General features: G+C 42.6%; 2 protein-coding genes across 11 annotated transcripts in view; one reads left to right on the forward strand and one right to left on the reverse strand.

The window, feature by feature from the left end:
- The window catches only part of LOC134219562 (E3 ubiquitin-protein ligase Nedd-4-like), a 60098-nt gene that overhangs the window by 6454 nt on the left and 34123 nt on the right, over window positions 1-19521 (reverse strand). The gene's annotated exons all lie outside the window — the stretch shown is intronic.
- Window positions 9574-11371, forward strand: LOC134219567 (toll-like receptor 5). The gene is made up of 2 exons (XM_062698339.1): window positions 9574-9769; window positions 9827-11371. Exons 1-2 carry the CDS (start codon window positions 9753-9755, stop codon window positions 10821-10823), a joined length of 1014 nt encoding a protein of 337 aa, XP_062554323.1. The 5' UTR covers window positions 9574-9752; the 3' UTR covers window positions 10824-11371.

Here is a 19521-nt window from a genome sequence, read left to right on the forward strand (position 1 = left end):
TATAGGAATACATATTTCAGGAATACAGGAATATTTTTAAGATCACGGGAATTGACGATGCTAAAGTGTATTTTTATCTGTGTAATATATCACACGTGGATCACTTCAGTACTGAAAAGAATTGGCTACTTGGCAGACTATGCGCCTGATCGTATAACTAGGTATATTTATTAGGTTTAGGGCCAATTTTTTCACCTCCGCTTAATTCTTAAGCGGTGCTTACTTATACGCTTAAACCTGGTTTAAGCACTAAGCGGAGGTGAAGAAATCGGTCCTTAGTAGTTTTTTTTTACCAATATTGGTAAGCAGCTACTTAAAATCAATTTGAAAAACCCATATTAATCCACCTAGCAGTGATGATGCCTTTCTCGTGTATTATAAAATATTTTGGAAAAATCACTTTAGAAAGGTCAAAAAAGCTCTTTAGAGGAATAGATCACTTGCATGTTTTTGCATTGATTAAAATGCATTGCCACCATTTTTGAAAAAAAAATCGGTTTAGAATTTTTTTTTTCAAGTGGGACCTAATTTTTATCTCCTAAATGTCCGATCGGGCCAATTTTCAATAGCAAACAATGGGGCCGCATTCCCTGTCGAATTCAACTTTTTGCGAGTTGATCGGATAATGCTAAGTTCCAAAAAATGTTTATCAACAATGCCTGCTGAGTGCTATTCTTTGGTATTGTATTTTTCTCTACTTCTACCCGCCTATGAAAGACAAAGCAGGAATGGGTTAGCCAACTCGGTTTTCCAACAGCGGGCTGTCCAATGAGAGCTTGAGTAGCTCGAAGTTTCTTCCTGTCCTGCTCATGCCCATTTGTTGACAAAAAAGAACGAGCAGGACGGGAACAACTTCGAGCTATTCGAGCTTTTACGTACAAAAGTGGAGGCAATATATGTGTATTTCTTATCCGACATTGTGCGGTGATGTATGCGGTGTGCCCGATTTTTAAGCGAGTTATTTTGTAATTCATTGCGATGTAGTTTGTGATAATAAACTCATTGGACGGCATTTCCTGTCTTGAGGCCTCTTGAAAGGAGGCTTCCGAGGCCTCTTGAAAAGAGGGTTCCGAGGCCTCTTGAAAGGAGGCTTCCGAACCTCTTGAAAGGAGGCTTCCAAGCACCGAGCCTCTTGAAAGGAGGCTTCCGAGCCTCTTGAAAGGAGGATTCCGCGGCCTCTTGAAAGGAGGCTTCCAAGGCCTTTTGAAAGAAGGCTTCCGAGCCTCTTGAAAGGAGGCTTCCGAGCCTCTTGAAAGGAGGCTTCCGAGCCTCTTGAAAGGAGGCTTCCGAGCCTCTTGAAAGGAGGCTTCCGAGCCTCTTGAAAGGAGGCTTCCGAGCCTCTTGAAAGGAGGCTTCCGAGGCCTCTTGAAAGGAGGCTTCCGAGGCCTCTTGAAAGGAGGATTCCGAGGCCTCTTGAAATGAGGATTCCGCGGCCTCTTGAAAGGAGGCTTCCGAGCCTCTTGAAAGGAGGCTTCCGAGCCTCTTGAAAGGAGGTTTCCGAGGCCTCTTGAAAGGAGGATTCCGCGGCCTCTTGAAAGGAGGATTCCGCGGCCTCTTGAAAGGAGGATTCCGCGGCCTCTTGAAAGGAGGCTTCCGAGCCTCTCGAAAGGAGGCTTCCGATGCCTTTTGAAAGGAGGCTTCCGAGGCCTCTTGAAAGGAGCCCAGACAACCAGAATGCATGCATAATAAATAGAGTTGGTTTTCTGTTATACGATGCCTATGCACAAGTATCATCGCTTATCAGTCGCGAAAATGCTTTTTACGTACAAAAGTGGAGGCGATATATGTGTATTTCTTATCCGACATTGCATGGTAGTGTATGCGATAAGCACGATTTTCAAGCGACTTATTTTGTTATTCATTGCGATGTAGTTTGTAATAATAAACTTCGTTTGACAGATAATCCGATTTAATTTGAGTTTTTTTGTAGGAATATGCGATGTCAACATATGAAGCTGAAATGAACTCGTAAAATAGCCTACTGTGCGGGAAAGTTTATAATTAAACTGATAAGTTTCGCACCCCAATGTGAGTTCTATGAAATCTGTATCAGTAAACGATTTGAATCATGCTGTCTTATATGCGATGTGTGGTTGTCTGGGAGGCTTCCGAGGCCTCTTGAAAGGAGGCTTCAGACCTCTTGAAAGGAGGCTTCCAGGAGCCTCTTGAAAGGAGGCTTCGAGCCTCTTGAAAGGAGGCTTCGAGCCTCTTGAAAGGAGGCTTCCAGGCCTCTTGAAGGGAGGCTTCAGAGCCTCTTGAAAGGAGGCTTCCGAACCTCTTGAAAGAAGGCCTTCCGAGCCTCTTGAAAGGAGGCTTCCGAGCATCTTGAAAGGAGGCTTCCGAGCCTCTTGAAAGGAGGCTTCCGAGCCTCTTGAAAGGAGGCTTTCGAGCCTCTCGAAAGAAGGCTCCAGAGCCTCTTGAAAGGAGGCTTCCGAGCCTCTTGAAAGCAGGCCTTCTGAGCCTCTTGAAAGGAGGCTTCCGAGCCTCTTGAAGGAGGCTTCTGAGGCCTCTTGAAGGAGGCTTCCTGAGCCTCTTGAAAGGAGGCTTCTGAGCCTCTTGAAAGGAGGCTTCCTGAGCCTCTTGAAAGGAGGCTTCCTGAGCCTCTTGAAGGAGGCTTCGGGGCCTCTTGAAAGGAAGATTCCGCGGCCTCTTGAAAGGAGGATTCCGCGGCCTCTTGAAAGGAGGCTTCCGAGCCTTTTGAAAGGAGGCTTCCGAGCCTCTTCAAAGGAGGCTTCCGAGCTTCTTGAACGGAGGCTTCCGAGCCTCTTGAAAGGAGGCTTCCAGGCCTCTTGAAGGGAGGCTTCCAGAGCCTCTTGAAGGAGGCTTCCAGGCCTCTTGAAAGGAGGCTTCCGAGTCTCTTGAAAGGAGGCTTCCAGGCCTCTTGAAGGAGGCTTCCAGGCCTCTTGAAGGAGGCTTCCAGGCCTCTTGAAGGAGGCTTCCAGGCCTCTTGAAGGAGGCTTCCAGGCCTCTTGAAGGAGGCTTCCAGGCCTCTTGAGAGGAGGCTTCCAGGCCTCTTGAAAGGAGGCTTCTGAGCCTCTTGAAGGAGGCTTCCAGGCCTCTTGAAAGGAGGCTTCCGGAGCCTCTTGAAAGGAGGCTTGAGCCTCTTGAAAGGAGGCTTGAGCCTCTTGAAAGGAGGCTTCCGGGCCTCTTGAAAGGAGGCCTGAGCCTCTTGAAAGGAGGCTTCTGAGCCTCTTGAAGGAGGCCTGAGCCTCTTGAAAGGAGGCTTCCGGGCCTCTTGAAAGGAGGCTTCCAGGCCTCTTGAAAGGAGGCCTGAGCCTCTTGAGGAGGCTTCCTGAGCCTCTTGAAGGAGGCTGAGCCTCTTGAAAGGAGGCTTCCGAGTCTCTTGAAAGGAGGCTTCCAGGCCTCTTGAAAGGAGGCTTCTGAGCCTCTTGAAAGGAGGCTTCCAGGCCTCTTGAAAGGAGGCTTCCTGAGCCTCTTGAAAGGAGGCTTCCAGGCCTCTTGAAAGGAGGCTTCCAGGCCTCTTGAAAGGAGGCTTCTGAGCCTCTTGAAGGAGGCTTCTGAGCCTCTTGAGAGGAGGCTTCCAGGCCTCTTGAAAGCAGGCTTCCTGAGCCTCTTGAAAGGAGGCTTCCAGGCCTCTTGAAAGGAGGCTTCCTGGCCTCTTGAAAGGAGGCTTCCGAGCCTCTTGAAAGGAGGCTTCCGAGGCCTCTTGAAAGGAGGCCTGAGCCTCTTGAAAGGAGGCTTCTGAGCCTCTTGAAAGCAGGCTTTCAGGCCTCTTGAAAGGAGCCTCTTGAAAGGAGGCTTCCGAGCCTCTTGAAAGGAGGCTTCCGAGCCTCTTGAAAGGAGGCTTCCGAGCCTCTTGAAAGGAGGCTTCCGAGCCTCTTGAAAGGAGGCTTCAGACCTTGTTCGAAAACCATCCAATTTAAAAATAAAAAAAAAAAATCAGGTTTCCTTCGGATACCACAGGAAATTCCATTCCCTCGGAAATTTCTCCAGTAATTTTCAGCAAAAATCCGTTCAACCAATCAAGGACAAAATTTCAAGAATTTCTTTCAAATTCCTTCAATTTTTTTTCAGAAATAACTTCCTCTAGGAAGTCCTTCATAAATTCTACCATATGACGTTCCTGCATGAACTATTCCGGAAATTTTGTTCCAAGAATTTTTCTCGAGAATATTTTAAAGAATGAAATTAGAAATATTAAAGAAATTTTCGGAAGAACTCTTAAAGTAATCTCTGAATGATCATAAAAGAATTTCGGAATGAATTTCAGTAATGATTCCCGAGAAAAATCCTAAAGGAATATCCAAAGATCTCAAGGTATTGCTAATTAAATTTCCGGAGGAATGTCCGAAGGAATTCCAAAAATCGAAAGGATTCCTGGATGAACTTCTGAAGAAATTTCCCAATTTAATTTCCGCAGAAAGCCCTAAAGCCATTTCAAAAAAAAATCCGAAGGAATTTTCCTAAGAAAATTTCTAAATGTTTTCCTGAAGCAATTTTCGTAGGTATTTCCGAAGAACATTTCATAGGAATTCCAACCAATTTTCCAAAGCAATGGAATTTCTTAAATAATTTCCGAAGAAAGTCTTATAAGAATTCGTAATGGAATTTCCGAAGAAATCTCGGAAGGAATTTTTCAAGATGGAAGTATTCGTAAAGGATTTTTTTTAGGTTTTCCTAAAGGAATTTTTGAAGGAATATCTTGATGCTTTTCCGAAAGAATTTCTGGATCTATCTTCAAAATAATTTCCTGAAAATGTTCCGAAAGAATTCTTGGAATTCACAGATAAATTCAACAATTTTGGAAATCCCTTCAGGAGTATCTTTGGAAATTCCTTTAGGACTTAGGAGGTAACCTGTAAGAATTTCTGAAAGTATTGCTGAAAGCATTGCTAAAAGAATTCCTGAAGGAAATTCCGGAGGAGTTTCTAAAATAATTCTTAGACAAATTTTTAAGGATTTTTCGGAAGAATTCCATAAGCAAGGAATTTGAAGGCTCTTCTAGATTTATTTGCGGAGGATTTTGGAAGAATTTCTTTGAGGAGAGAGAATAAATTTACGATGGAATTTACGAAGAAATTCTCGAAGGTATGCCTGAAAGAATTTCTGGGTGACTAACCGGATTAATTCATGGGGAGGATTTTCCGAACGAACTTTTGAATAAATTCATGAAATATCACCTGAATGATTACTGACGAAATTTCCGAAGTAACTTCTGAAATAAATTTCCAAGGAATTCTCGAGAATATCCGAAGAAGTATAACGATGGATCGACTGCAATGGAAATTCCTCCAGGAATAATTTATAAAACTTCCCCTGTAGGACTTTTTTTTAGTAAATCCTCCCGAAATGCTCTTGTAAGTTTCTCCTGAAAATATAATGTACCTGTCATAAGACGAGTTTAAACAATCCCATTGAATTCCACCACTTAATTGTATCCTGACAGATACGTATTTCGACCTCAACAGTAAGGCCGTCTTCAGTGTCTTGTACTTGACTCGACTAGACATCATCCATTCGAGTAAGGCCGTCTTCAGTGTCTTGTACTTGACTCGACTTGAGTCGAGTCAAGTACAAGACACTGAAGACGGCCTTACTGTTGAGGTCGAAATACGTATCTGTCAGGATACAATTAAGTGGTGGAATTCAATGGGATTGTTTAAACTCGTCTTATGACAGGTGAAAACATTCCACTAAAAAGCTCAAAATAATTTTCTTATCAATATAATGTAGTTTTTTTTCCAAAATTCCTGCTGGAATTATTCTAGAAATTTTGTTGGAAAAATTCTTCCGGAAAATTATGGAAGAATGAAATAGGAAATCATAAAACAGTTTTCGGAGGCGTTTCAAACGAAAATTCCAATGGTTTTTCCAAAAAAAAATTCGTAAAGAATTCCTCAAATATAATTTACGAAGGATTCCTAAAAGAAATTTAAAAAAGATTTCCTGAAGAGATTCCCGAAAGAATACTCAAAGGAAATTTCGTAGAATTGCTAAATAAAATCCGGAGGAATGACCGAAGGACTACCTAAAAGAATTTTCGAAATAATTCCTGGAGGAAGAGAAGTTTCCAAAAGGATTTCTTGAGAAGGTACTGACAGAATTCTTGAAATATATTCCGAAGAAATTCCTAAAGGATATCCTAAAACAATTTCTGTATGTGTTGCAGGTACTGAAAAAATCCTAAAAGCAGGATCTTTTGAAATTTTCTTATAATTTATAATTTCTTCTTTTAATTCCAAGGAATATTATGAGAAATTTCTGGATTTATCTCCGAAATAATTTTCGGAGGATTTTCAGATGAAATCCCAAGAAATTCCTAAAGAATTCTTGGAGAAATGTCCAAAGAAATTCTTGCAGAAATTTAGGAAGGCCGAAAATTCCTTCAGAATTTAATTTAGAAATTCCGTTCGGAAATTTCTTTGCTGTTCAATCAAAGTTAATTGCCTATTTCCGGGGATTAAACCACCCGACTTGGACGTTAATTTACAATGTTATGGAAACTCATATGTGAATATGTACGTTATGTGGAAGATATTGATTTGAAAAATGTATTGGAGGTAACCACTTTCCCTTCGGTGGACTCGAACCCATGACCCTACAGTACGCTAGACTGACTAGTACGCTAGACAATACTTCCACATGTGAATTGTACACGTCCACATTAGAGGAGCCTGAGTATTTAGAATGTCTTTACGTTTTTTTTATATTGACAACCTTATTTATTCTTCAGGGCGGTTTATATATTTTGACCTTCCTAAAGATTTTGTTATTGGCCACGCAACATTTGAACAACTTTTCCATAAATATGCTTAATGATCTGTACTGACGAAAATGTAAACATTCAATGCAATGTTTTAGGATATTTGAATTTGAAGATATTGCCTCAATGGAAGGGGCCCTCCTTAGCCGTGCGGTAAGACGCGCGGCTACAAAGCAAGACCATGCTGAGGGTGGCTGGGTTCGATTCCCGGTGCCGGTCTAGGCAATTTTCGGATTGGAAATTGTCTCGACTTCCCTGGGTATAAAAGTATCATCGTGCTAGTCTCATGATATACGAATGCAAAAATGGTAACCTGGCTTAGAAACCTCGCAGTTAATAACTGTGGAAGTGCTTAATGAACACTAAGCTGCGAGGCGGCAATGTCCCAGTGTGGGGATGTAATGCCAATTAGAAGAAGAAGAGAAGAAGGAAGGACCCATACACAAATTTGGCGAAAAAATTCAAAAAAAATATGAATCTGTTTCTAATTTTTTGTGGATTTGACAGATTTGATGAAGGGTTGGTAGAGAAAAATTATTTATCGCGTAGATATCATAGAAAAGGGATCAAGTATGCCCAAATTTTAAAATTGTATGTGCTGTAGAATTCAATAACAAAAATCATTCATGTATACGCACAGCAATTCGAAAATTCCGCGTATTTTTAAAGAAAATATATTTAAAAAATCTTATGGGACCTTTCTAATTTTATCAAAGCAAGTTTTTGGAGAGGGATCAGTTTCCACCAAATATTTTAAAAGTCGATTTTTGACAGCACTTAAAAAAAACCATTGTGATAACAACAATCATTTAAGGACTGTCATACATCAGTAAAGTTAAAAACAGGTAATCTTCGATATAACGTACTCCCGACATAACGTACACTCGACATAGCGTCAGGGTTTGAAACCAAAGAAGAATGAGCAAATCTCTAACTTATCATGTCTGTATACACTCTCGATAGGTAACATATTTACCGTGAGAGACGTTTTTCGGTAGCTGTTACGATAATGAACTGATTCGAGGGGCTACAACCCATGATAAATTTCTTTCAATAAGCCCCAATTGCGAGAGGCACCGGTTCTGATGATACATTTCAACTTGTTTTACACAGCTGTGCCAAAAAAATATGGTCCCCATGGTGAGCGAGAACAAAGCGTTTTATCAAACCCATTCGGTGGGGCCGCTTATCCGCATCAGTTTTTACAAGTGCGATAGTTTTTTTTTATTGATTGTTATGATTCGAAGAGGTTTTTGCCTCTCTTTTATCGTTGTTCGTTATCTATTGAGAGCGATTTCTGCAATCCCTGCATAGCGTAGATTTTTCCCCGTTATAACGTACACTTTGAAAAATAATTTGAATTTGGGTAGTTATTACAAAATAATTTACTAAATTGTTATGATCATTCATGGATGACATTTTTGTATGGAGTCTAATTTTATCAGCTAGAGGCATTAATTACTGTTTTTCCCAGTTTGCACTATCCTCAGAATTTTCCCGAGGTGGAGGTGGACTGATATTGAGTTAATGAGCTTTTAGGCATATTCTATGGACAAATGTCTAGTTGATATTATTCAAAGTCAGAATCGATGATGGGTTGTTTTCAGGTCCAAGTCAGCTAATGTCGAGTAAAGTATTGGTATTGTCGATCCAGGCTTAAAATGTGTACCAAATTATTTTTAAATTAATCCTAACGGAAATTCTGGGAGGAGCTCCCAAAATAATTTCTGGCGTATTTTGTGGGTGAATTCCTGAATGAAATTCTAAAAGAATTACAAAAAGAATTTCCGAATAAATTCTTGAAAAATAAATCTGATTGAATTCATGAAGAAATTTAAAAAACTGAAGAAATTTTCGAAACGAATTCGTAAAATAATTTCTGGAGGAATATTTTAAAGAATTTCCAATCGAATCTTTTTCTTCTTCTTCTATATACATAAAAATGAATTTCTTTCTGTCTGAACCTTATAGACTCCGAAACTACTGGACCAATCGGCGTGAAAATTTGTATGCAAAGGTTTTTGGGGCCGGGAAAGGTTCTTAAGATGGTTCGAGAACCCTCCCGCCTTTGGAAAGGGGGACTCCCATACAAATGAAACAAAAATTTCTGCATAACTCGTGGACTAATCAAAGAATAAATTAATTTTAGGCGATACGAAGTTCATCGGGTCTGCCAGTTTTTGAATAAATTCCAATGGAATTTTTGAAGAAATTCCTAAAATAATTTCCGAAGGAGTTTCCTGAATGCATTTCTAAGCAATTCCTAAAGAAATTTAGGAAGGAACTCCAAATAGAATTTTCGAAGAAATTCCTAGATTTCTACAGGAATTCCTTCGGAAATTCCGTCAGGAACTCCCTCCAGAACTCCTTCTGGAATTGTTCCATCTGGAATTTCTCCTGGATTTCCGGGTATGTTTATTTATTTTTAGCTGTGATACATCGGAAATCAGAAAAGGGGGTCAAGTCTCCCCAGTCTCCCCTATCTCACAAACGAACTTACTATGGTGGACAGGGGGTTGGAAATCATCAGAAAATCCCTTTACGAAATTAGTGTATCGCCCCCAACGATACACTAATTTCCAATCAATTGAACTGATTTATGTACTAATAATAAATGAACCTTCATACGGATTGCGATTCTATTAGAGTTGATAAACAAAGTGTTTCATTAACTATGCTGTACACACCATTTCCAGTATAGAACGCCCATGCAATTAAAAATACTAATTTGCAAACTGGTTAATAACAAGTGAACGCAAAATCTTCCTGGCACTGTTACACGAAGCAAACAGTGAGAATGAAATCTGAGAAACCAGCTCATGATCTCACATTTGCGAAAGCGCGCGAGAGTATCCGACCAAGCAAAACGTGAAGCTGCGAAATGCAAACTACGTTTCGCGATCGACGTTATCAGTGTTGCTCTTAGTTCGCTTGAAACCGTTGTCCCGTGTGGAAGTTCTGTAAAATAACTCCAGCTGCATGTGGCACTAATAAATAGTAATTAGAGACGCAAATCGAGCCAGACAAGATGAAATTCATACTCGGGTAAAGGAAATTTTTAATTGTCGTTTCCCCATCAGTGCTCAGTGATATACATTTCAGATCGTTGCTCATGATACTCATGATCTGCCAGTCATCACTCGCCATCGACAAAATTCACAACTGCTTCCCCAGTAGCTTTACCGGAATGTGCATCCTGGGTCATGTGTTCTACAACCGATCGCACGAAGTTAGGCACATATTTCCACAGAACTACTCCTTAATTCGCATAGGAAACGATGGATGGTCGAAGGCTATCACTTCTGTTATTCGAGTGTTTGATGGAAAGCTGCATGCAGAGCTCGGTCATCCCCCAGCCGTGGAAATTCTGGACTCCGAGGTAGAAACACTGGAAATACCGCGAGCACTACTCCACGCAAACTTTGCCGATAACCGATTGCACACATTCTGGATCGAGAGCGGCGACGCGGAACCCCTTTTATCCTATCTTGATCTCGGCCAAAACAGTATATCAAACTTGACCAACATCACCGCTTTCGTAAACCTGGAAACCATCTACCTGTACTACAACCGAATAGAAGCCCTAGAACTGAACGTTTTCAAGAGCTTCACAAAACTCAAAGTGGTAAACCTCAACTACAACCGGATTACCACCCTTTCAGGGGACTACTTCCCGCCATCCCTCACCTATCTGGGTCTATACTACAATGACTTGAAAAGTCTCAACTACAGTGCCCTTCAGCTGCCATCGCTAGAAATCCTCAACATTGAACGAAACTATATCACTACATTCGATGCGGCCAGATTACTCCTCGGTTTACCGAAACTGCGAATGCTTCGCATGGGACACAACTCGTTTCCGGAGGAAACGCTTCTGTCAGCGTTGGAAGTACTGAAGCAGCACAACGTCAGCTATCGGGACGAATCGGAGGAAGTTTCCTGCTACTACGATACCGAGGAAATCGAAGGAGTGTGCATCGAACGGCAAGCCATGGGCAAGGGTTGGCTCAAGGCGATCACACTCAGCATCCTAACGATACTGATTGCGATTGTATTCGTACTGCTCGTTCGCTGGGTGTTCATCGCCATGAATAAGTGAGCAACTCTATAACGTTGGCGTTGGCGAGATGGAGGCGGCCTAGTCAAAGCTACACACTATTGATAGGAATTGGCGTGAACCACGCTGCGGTGTTCGTGCATTAGACAGAATATGGAGATAAGACAGAAGAGTTGTTTACCAAACATGACATCGACATGGAATATGATACTAAAACCGCAGCGACAAAAGCAATGTGAAACTATATCATGAGATTAGTTCTGTAGAAAACGAAATGTAAATAAATTGTAATGTGGAGACGAAAAGTTATAATCAATCAATCCTAAAGATGATTTATAAAATTGAACGGGATTTCCGGGGAGATGTACATAAGGGTCACGGCAAAACGTGTTTAGCTGTGTGGAATTCGGCCTGCTGATAAAGGTCTGTTATGTCAAAATGTAAATTTGAAATCAGACTAATTGTGTTTGGAACGTTATAACCCACCTACGGTGATAAGTTGATGCGAGTGTAACTATAAAAACAAATAAATTCAGCGCATCGGAAACCAATTGAGGTAATTTGCACTTGCATTACTGCGACGACTAAGCAGCTACTGCGCCGATTAAAGTACATAATCCAGATTATCGCAAATTAAGTTTTAATAGCAGCATAGAGGTATGTCAGAGTACACATTTTTATTTTGGGGAAAAAAATACGGAATAATTCGGTTAAATAGGTGAAGATGAAGAATAAAAACATTTTTATGATATCTGTATTACTTTATAATGGGAGAGCGCGTTTATTCGTGTTTGATATTAGACACAAAACGATTGCACGATCGTAGGAGTATTTGGTTCTGCTTTGTGCAGAAGAGTAAGTTAATTATAAAGTTAAACCTTCAGGAGAGTTAATTAGGGTAGAATACGGCATTGGCAGGGTGCGACGGTTGTTGGCAACCTCAACAATATTTGCGTTTTCCAGCAAACATACACTATTTATGAACATAATTATGATTCAATCACACAATTTCATGTCTAAGCTTTCATTTGAATAAGTTGTTTGTGTAGAAGTAACAAGATTTGATGTGTTAATCACCGAAATAAATTTGCACCTACGAATTCCTTGCCATTATTGCATTGCCAAAGAAAGCAGCGCATGAAAAGCAAACTGTTACTTACTTTTTTGGATCGCCTGTTTCTCCTCTTTATTGCGTATGACACGACAAATTAAGTACGTAAACTACTTTTTACACTTTATCAACACTTGATTATCACCACAAAGAGCAAATTTAAGCAATATTTGCTCTATGTTTCACTAAATAAAATCGGGACTGTTCGTTTTCTTTGACAGCAGCACACTTCGGAATAGAGCGAGAGAATGTGTTTGTGAGCATATCAAACACACGCCAAAAAGGTACCACGCACAATTCTATGTGATTTTATTTTAGCAAAAATACGAACAAAATATCCGGCGATGGCATTTATTAAAAAAAAAATTTTAAAATACAAATGCTTCTATTCTATTTGTATGCAGACCATGAATTATATCAAAAGTTATAGCCACACCATAGTATTGTAACCCTTATGTGGCTGACAGGACTGTTTTCCATTTGCAACTTCAATACTTTCCAAGCTCTTAAAAACAATCATAACCATTCCCGTTCCTACATAGCGCATTTCAACCATAAATAATTGCCTACTTTTAGGGTATTATCTATTATTCAACTGTGAAACGTAGTGTAAGAATGGGGTGGCTCCAGCGGCTGGATAGGACAGTGCTGCCCATTATTCATATGAAGACTCACCAGGTGGAATATATTGTTAATATACTATACTACCAGAACCGACGAGCTTCGTTTCACCTAACATTGATTAATTATATATTTTTTACATTATTTAAAAGACGATTAAGTATTCGAAATTTGCAAATTTTGATTCCATTTTTTGGATTAATTTTCGATTAAAGAAAAATTTTGTATTTCATTTGTATGGGAGCCCCCCTTTCAGAAGAGGAGGGGTCTAATACCATCATAAGAACCTTCATCGTTCCCAAAAACCTCTACATACAAATGTTCATGCCTTTTTCTAGTCTATAAGGGCAGACAGACAAAAATTCATTCTTATGTGTATAGATTTGGTTTTACGTAGTTTACGTCGAGCGGTCGTGTCTTGTACACAACCACCATGATTTTTTTTAATGAAACAAACATATCATGTAAGGACCGCAAAGAGCTAGTTGTATATTTGAAACTGGTTGATAGACTTTTGCTTACGACTCTAAGGGATTACAAAAGACAAAAGGTGAAAATCTTGGCAGCTCACAAAAAGCATTTAAGTTCCTTTCTCCAAAATGGCCAACATTATTCAAATAGGTTGAAAATGGTAAAAGTTATGATAATATCAATATCTGGGTACACGGGTACCCTATCTGCCATTCACGTCTGTTTTTTGTTGGCCGCATATGGGTTAAATTTGTTTTACAATGTGTTTAAATGCTTTTGCCTATATGTCTACATCACATAAAATTGATGCCAAGGCTAAAAATCCATGTTTTGTTTTAAGCCAATTTGATAAACAATAAAGTTTGTTCCAAAATTGAGTGAAGCGAGATGAGCGTGCGGCCGATAATTATGAATGAATTTTACTACTGGAGGATATAAACAACCAGCATTTGGCACTAATACATTACCAGTTTTCTACTTCCATGTCTAGTTGCTAAAGGGAGCAAACTCATTGCTGATAATAGAAATTGCTATGCCAATAGAAGAAACGTTGACCTGTTACTTTATATTAAATTTACTGAGTTTGTGGTAAAAGCTGTTATATTTAGTGAACACCAATCATCAAAGAAAGAGCATACAAATGTATACCAGTTGAACTATACCTGTGGTTTAGTGTATTTATTCATTATTTTTATCATTCTATTTGGCGAATGTCTTAGACTGCCAAGAATAGGTATTTTCCCCTAAATAGACAGTAATAAAGCACATGAGACACTGAAGACCGACTTACTGTTGAGGTCGAAATACGTATTTGTTGAAGTTACAATCAAGTGGTGGAATTAAATGGGATAGTACGTGCTCGTCGGGGCAGCCAATTAACGCAAGGATGTGCAAGCTGAGGGTAAAAGGCCGTTCCTTCAACTATGGCATCACCAACGAGCCTTGCATACACGAAGGGAGACGAGAAAGAAGCGTTCTATGCAGAGCTGGGGACGGGACGTCGAAATCGCCATCGGTGACATGAACGCACAGGTAGGAAGGGAGGAAAGAAATGTATAGACCGGTCATCGGACCGGATAGTCTGCATACCGTGTCGAACGTCAACGGCCAACGATGCAAGAGCTTTGCAGTCTCCTGCGGAATGGTAGTCCGAAGCACTTTCTTCCCCCACAAGAATATCCACAAGGCCACATAAAGATCACCTAACAGAGAAACGGAACACCAAATCAAACCACGTTCTAATCGATGAAAAAATTCCTCTCTGACATCACGAACGTCCGCATTTACCGCAGTGCGAATATTGAATCCGACCACTACCTCGTTGCAGTATGTCTCTCGACGGTGTACAACACGCGTCGGAGTCGTCCGCCGCGGCTAAACATTGGGCGGCTACAAGTAGCACTCCCAATGCAGTGCGACTCTTGAAGATGGCTGGAGAGATATTTGATCCGCCATTGGAAGCACCGCAACCGCTGAACTAGGCACGGTGCTCCCGGATCAGAGAAACGACTGGTATGACGGCGAATGTGAGCAGTTGGTTGAGGAAACAAATGCAGCATGGGCGAGATTGGATGGAAGGTGTCGTTTGCCCATCTACTAAAATGGCGATAAGCTGGATTGTAGCAACTACCGCGCAATCACATTGCTAAACGCCGCCTACAAGGTACTTTCCTAAAGGTATTAAATTGTATGCCGCCGACAAACACCAATTGCAAGAGAGTTCGTGGGGCAGTACCATGCGGGATTTATGGGTGAACGCTCTACCACAGACCAGGTGTTCGCCGTACGTCAGGTATTGCAGAAATGCCGCGAAAACAACGTGCCTACGCATAATCTATTTATCACACTCGAATCAATCGGGTGCAGCTATGGCAGCTTATGCACGAAAACGGATTTCCGGATAAACTGACACGGTTGATCAAGGCGACGATGGATCGGGTGATGTGCGTAGTTCGAGTTTCAGGGGCATTCTTGGGCCCCTTCGAAACGCTCAGAGGGTTACGACAAGGTGATGGTGTTTCGTGTTTGCTATTCAACATCGCTCTGAAGGGAGTAATACGAAGGGCAGGGATTGACACTAGTGGTTCGATTTTCACGAAGTCCGTCAAGTTATTTGGTTTCGCTGACGACATTGATATTATGGCACGTAACTTTGAGAGGATGGAGGAAGCGAAGCTTAACGGATTGGACTGGTCATCAACACGTCGAAGACGAAGTACATGATAGGAAGAGGCTCAAGAGAGGACAACGTTAGCCACCCACCACGAGTTTGTATTGGTGGTGACGAAATCGAGATGGTTGAAGAATTCGTGTACTTGGGCTCATTGGTGACCTCCGATAACGATACCAGCAGAGAAATTCGTAGACGCATCATGGCAGGAAATCGTACGTACTTTGGACTCCGCAAAACGCTCCGATCGAATAGAGTTCGCCGCAGTACTAAACTGACTATCTATAAAACGCTCATTAGACCGGTAGTCCTCTACGGACACAAGAGCTGGACGATGTTCGTGGAGGATCAACGCGCACTGGGAGTTCTCGAAAGGAAAGTACTGCGTACCATCTATGGTGGAGTGCAGATGGCGGACGGTACGTGGAGGAGGCGAATGAACCACGAGTTGCATCAGATGTTGGGAGAACCATCCATCGTTCACACCCAGAAAATAGAAAGGTTGCGGTGGGCCGGACACGTAGACAGAATGTCGGACAGTAATCCGGTAAAAATGGTTCGAGGTGGAGAAGGAGGTGGAACAGCGGGCAAGGTGGACCGATCAGGTGGAGGACGATTTGCGAACCCTCCAAAGCCTGCGTGGTTGGCGACGTCCAGCCATGGACCGAACTGAATGGAGAAGACTTTTGTATACTACACTGGCCACTCCGGCCTTAGTCTGGTAATAAACAAAAATTGCCCCACGAACTCTCTTGAAATTGATGTTAGTTGACGGCATAAAATTTGAGAGACTATCTTGTAGTCAGCAATGTCATTGGGCGATAGTTGCTGCAATCCAGCTTATCGCCTTTTCTGTAGATGGGGCACACGGGACCTTCCGCCCACGGGTAATGTCATTTAGATGTTCGATGGGACTAATTTGAAAATAACGTTTTTCGTCACACCGGGATAAATGGACGCATATTTGTCACACTAAAAAAAGAGATATAACTATCACACAAAAAGACACAAAAAGAGCACTGCGTGATGTGTCCCGAGGACCGTCCAAAAAATGTACCATGCTTTTAGGGTCATCTACAATCCACGTGGTGGGGGCACTCCTTAGTCTAGCGGTAAAACGCGCGGCAACAAAACAAGACCATGCTGAGGGTGGCTGGGTTCGATTCCTGGTGCCGGTCTGGGCAGGCGAATGAGGGTAGCAAGAAGTCTAGGGTAGGCGCCAATCGCTCCAGAAGAGATGCCCTAGTCATCACGGCGGATGAGGCCAAGTACTCGGACGTCTTGAAGGCGATGAGGAGTGACGTCAAGCTCGGTGAACTCGGTGCCGACGTACGTCGAATAAGACGTACCCGGATGGGCGAGATGATCCTCGAGCTGAAGCGGGGCGTCTCGCAAAAGGGCGCCGCCTACAAGAAGTTGGCGGAGGAAGTCCTTGGCGAGACGGTCAAGGTGAGGGCACTCACGACGGAGGTGAATCTAAGGGTTAAAGACCTGGACGAGATCACCGAAGTCGAAGAGCTCGTCACAGCACTGCGGCGACAGTGTGAAGTGGAGACGCCCACCGCAGCCGTTCGGCTACGGAAAGGTCCGGCAGGGACGCAGGTAGCATTGGTTCGGCTATCTGCAGCGGACGCCTCCAAGGTAGTCAAGTTAGGGAGCGTCAAGGTGGTATGGTCGGCGTGCCCTGTGGGCATATACGAGCAACCCGAAGTTTACTACAAGTGCCTGGAACCGGGACACAAGCAATGGGACTGCAAAGGCCCTGACAGAAGCAATCTCTGCCGACGCTGCGGATTGGAGGGACATAAGGCACAATGCTGCACGAACCCTCCTAATTATTTGATTTGTTCCAGCAAAGCTGTGAACAGCAAGCACCCCATGGGGGGTTCGATGTGCCCGGCGTTTAAGCGTAGTGCAAAATCACAGTGCAGGTAACGCAGCTGGCTTGCTCGGCATGGCCCGAGTGTTTGGTGTGCGCAGGTTTATAGGAAACGGCGGAACACGTGTTGTTTGTGTGCCCATGTTTTCGCGCAATGCGTGACCACATGCTTGCCACATGTGGTCTGGACACTACCCCGGACAACTTAGTTCGGAGGATGTGTAAAGATGAAGTTGGCTGGAACGCCGTTTTATCGGCTATCGACCAAATCGTCTCGGAGCTACACAGAAGGTGGCGCGTGGACTCAAGGATGGCTAGTTCAGGCGCAAATAAGAGGTGGTCCAAGGGATCGGAGTCGGCTTCATGGGTCATACCGGTGGTCATGCTCTGTGGTCGAACTCGATCCTTTTATCGAACAAGTGGCCGCGCGAAGGACAACATGGTATCGTCGCTTTCGCGGCGACGGTCAACCGGGCGGGTTCCGAGCCCGAGGACGGAAAGGGGTCCTCGTCAAGGCTGAGGCAGGCGTAGGCACCGCGTCGGCAAGTCCCTCTGTGTGTTGACGAATAGGCCCTGTCGCAAAGAGGTCAATTTGGGGTGCACGCGGCATCATCATTCTTGATATCAGTCGTGCAGAGGGAAGCAGGCACGAAGTCGACCCTTCCCACCTTCCGAGGACATAGGGCGTGGTAAAGCCACCTGGAAAGCCGGCAATGCGGTGGCACGATACCATGGTGTTCTTCTAAAAAAGCGAGTCACGATGTTCAGTGCTGCAAGGATACGCAGCTAACCTCGAGGGTGCATTGTGCACGGGCCCCCCTTTGAAGCATTACTTTCTAGTTGTACCGAAGGGACTATAGGCTTGGCGGCAATGGAAACGGTTTAGCGGGTCGGGGATGTAGTCCTGCCTCCCTCGTTTGCTGTTGGAGGTGGTCCCTAACTCCGCACTTCCTGGACAACCCAGGATGTTTGTTGAGCAGATTCCCCCTCCATTGCTTAGGAAGAAAAAAAACATACACACGGACAGACAGACATGTGTTCAGCTCGTCGAGCTGAGTCGATTGTTATATAATACTATGAGTCTCAGAGGCTTCTATAAAAAGTTCGTTTTCGGAGTGAAATGATAGCCTTTCGGTACAACTTAGTTGTACGAGAAAGGCAAAAACGTGGAAAAATTAGTTGTTTTTTGGCAAAGTTTGAGCCCGGCCCAACGAATATGATTATTCTTCTATAGTTTATCACGTTAAAGTCAATAAAAAAGCGAAATTTAGCGATAATAGCATGAATGCATTTTGAAACTTCAAATGGCTTTTTACTCGCAGGGGGGAGAATATCAGCGTGGAAGCTCTCTCCACTGAAGATATATCAGCTTCCACACTGATATTCTGCTTCACTAAATGCAACGTCTATAAATTACATAAGTGTGCAATCCATACACAATTTTAAAATGATTGATATAAAAAGTGTGACGGTTGGTGGGATTTTGGAGAGGGGTTGAAAATGGTTGATTTTTGCATTACGAAATTAATGGATTATACCTTAAGGGGGGATTTTTACAAGATAAATTCCTTTAGAAAACCTCCAATTGTAAGGGCATCAGTGCCGATGACCATTGGCGTAACTAGCCCCGATGCCTAGGGTAGCATTAAGGTTTCTTAGTGGTAATGTTATAAATACGATCCAACCACCTAAGGCAATTGCGGATCAATCACACTCATCCATTTTCTCTTTTCTCAAGCACGTGCTTTCTGTTACCAGTCGATGATTGCTACAACGACTCAAATTGATAGCGTATGGCTATTGTCAAAGGACAATATGCGACGAATCGCTGTTAGGTTCCCGATAGGCAGTGAATATTTTTGCATATTTCATAAATATTCTATCAATCTCAAATGAAAAGAAATTTCATTGTTCCTCCAGGGATACCGACGGTAGTCCTCCAAGCATACCGAAGGGAACTACCAGAGATTCTGAATGCAATCCTCCGGAAATTCTGACAGAAGTATTCCAGGAATGTTCCAGGGGTTCCAACGGAAACCATTTTGAAACCATTTTTTGCACTTTTGGTGTTCACTATTGCTTCTATGGCATTTTTGTTGGCGTTTTTATAGCAATTTAGAATCCCGCACCATGATAACACGAAAATGACACAATATGAAAGCGTCAGTATCTTCGTTCGATGAGTTTGAGGTAATACTTAAAACTTTTCAGGTGTCGGGTCTACCCCCACATAGGGTGTTCAATTTGCCCCATATAGTCAATATTTTTAAACCTTCTTCTTCTTCTTCTTGATGGCATTACATCCCCACACTGGGACAGAGCCGCCTCGCAGCTAAGTGTTCATTAAGCACTTCCACAGTTATTAACTGCGAGGTTTCTAAGCCAAGTTACCATTTTTGCATTCGTATATCATGAGGCTAACACGATGATACTTTTATGCCCAGGGAAGTCGAGACAATTTCCAATCCGAAAATTGTCTAGACCGGCA

This window comes from Armigeres subalbatus, chromosome 3 (assembly GCF_024139115.2).
Source record: "Armigeres subalbatus isolate Guangzhou_Male chromosome 3, GZ_Asu_2, whole genome shotgun sequence".
In the NCBI taxonomy this organism is placed as follows: Eukaryota; Metazoa; Arthropoda; class Insecta; order Diptera; family Culicidae; genus Armigeres; species Armigeres subalbatus.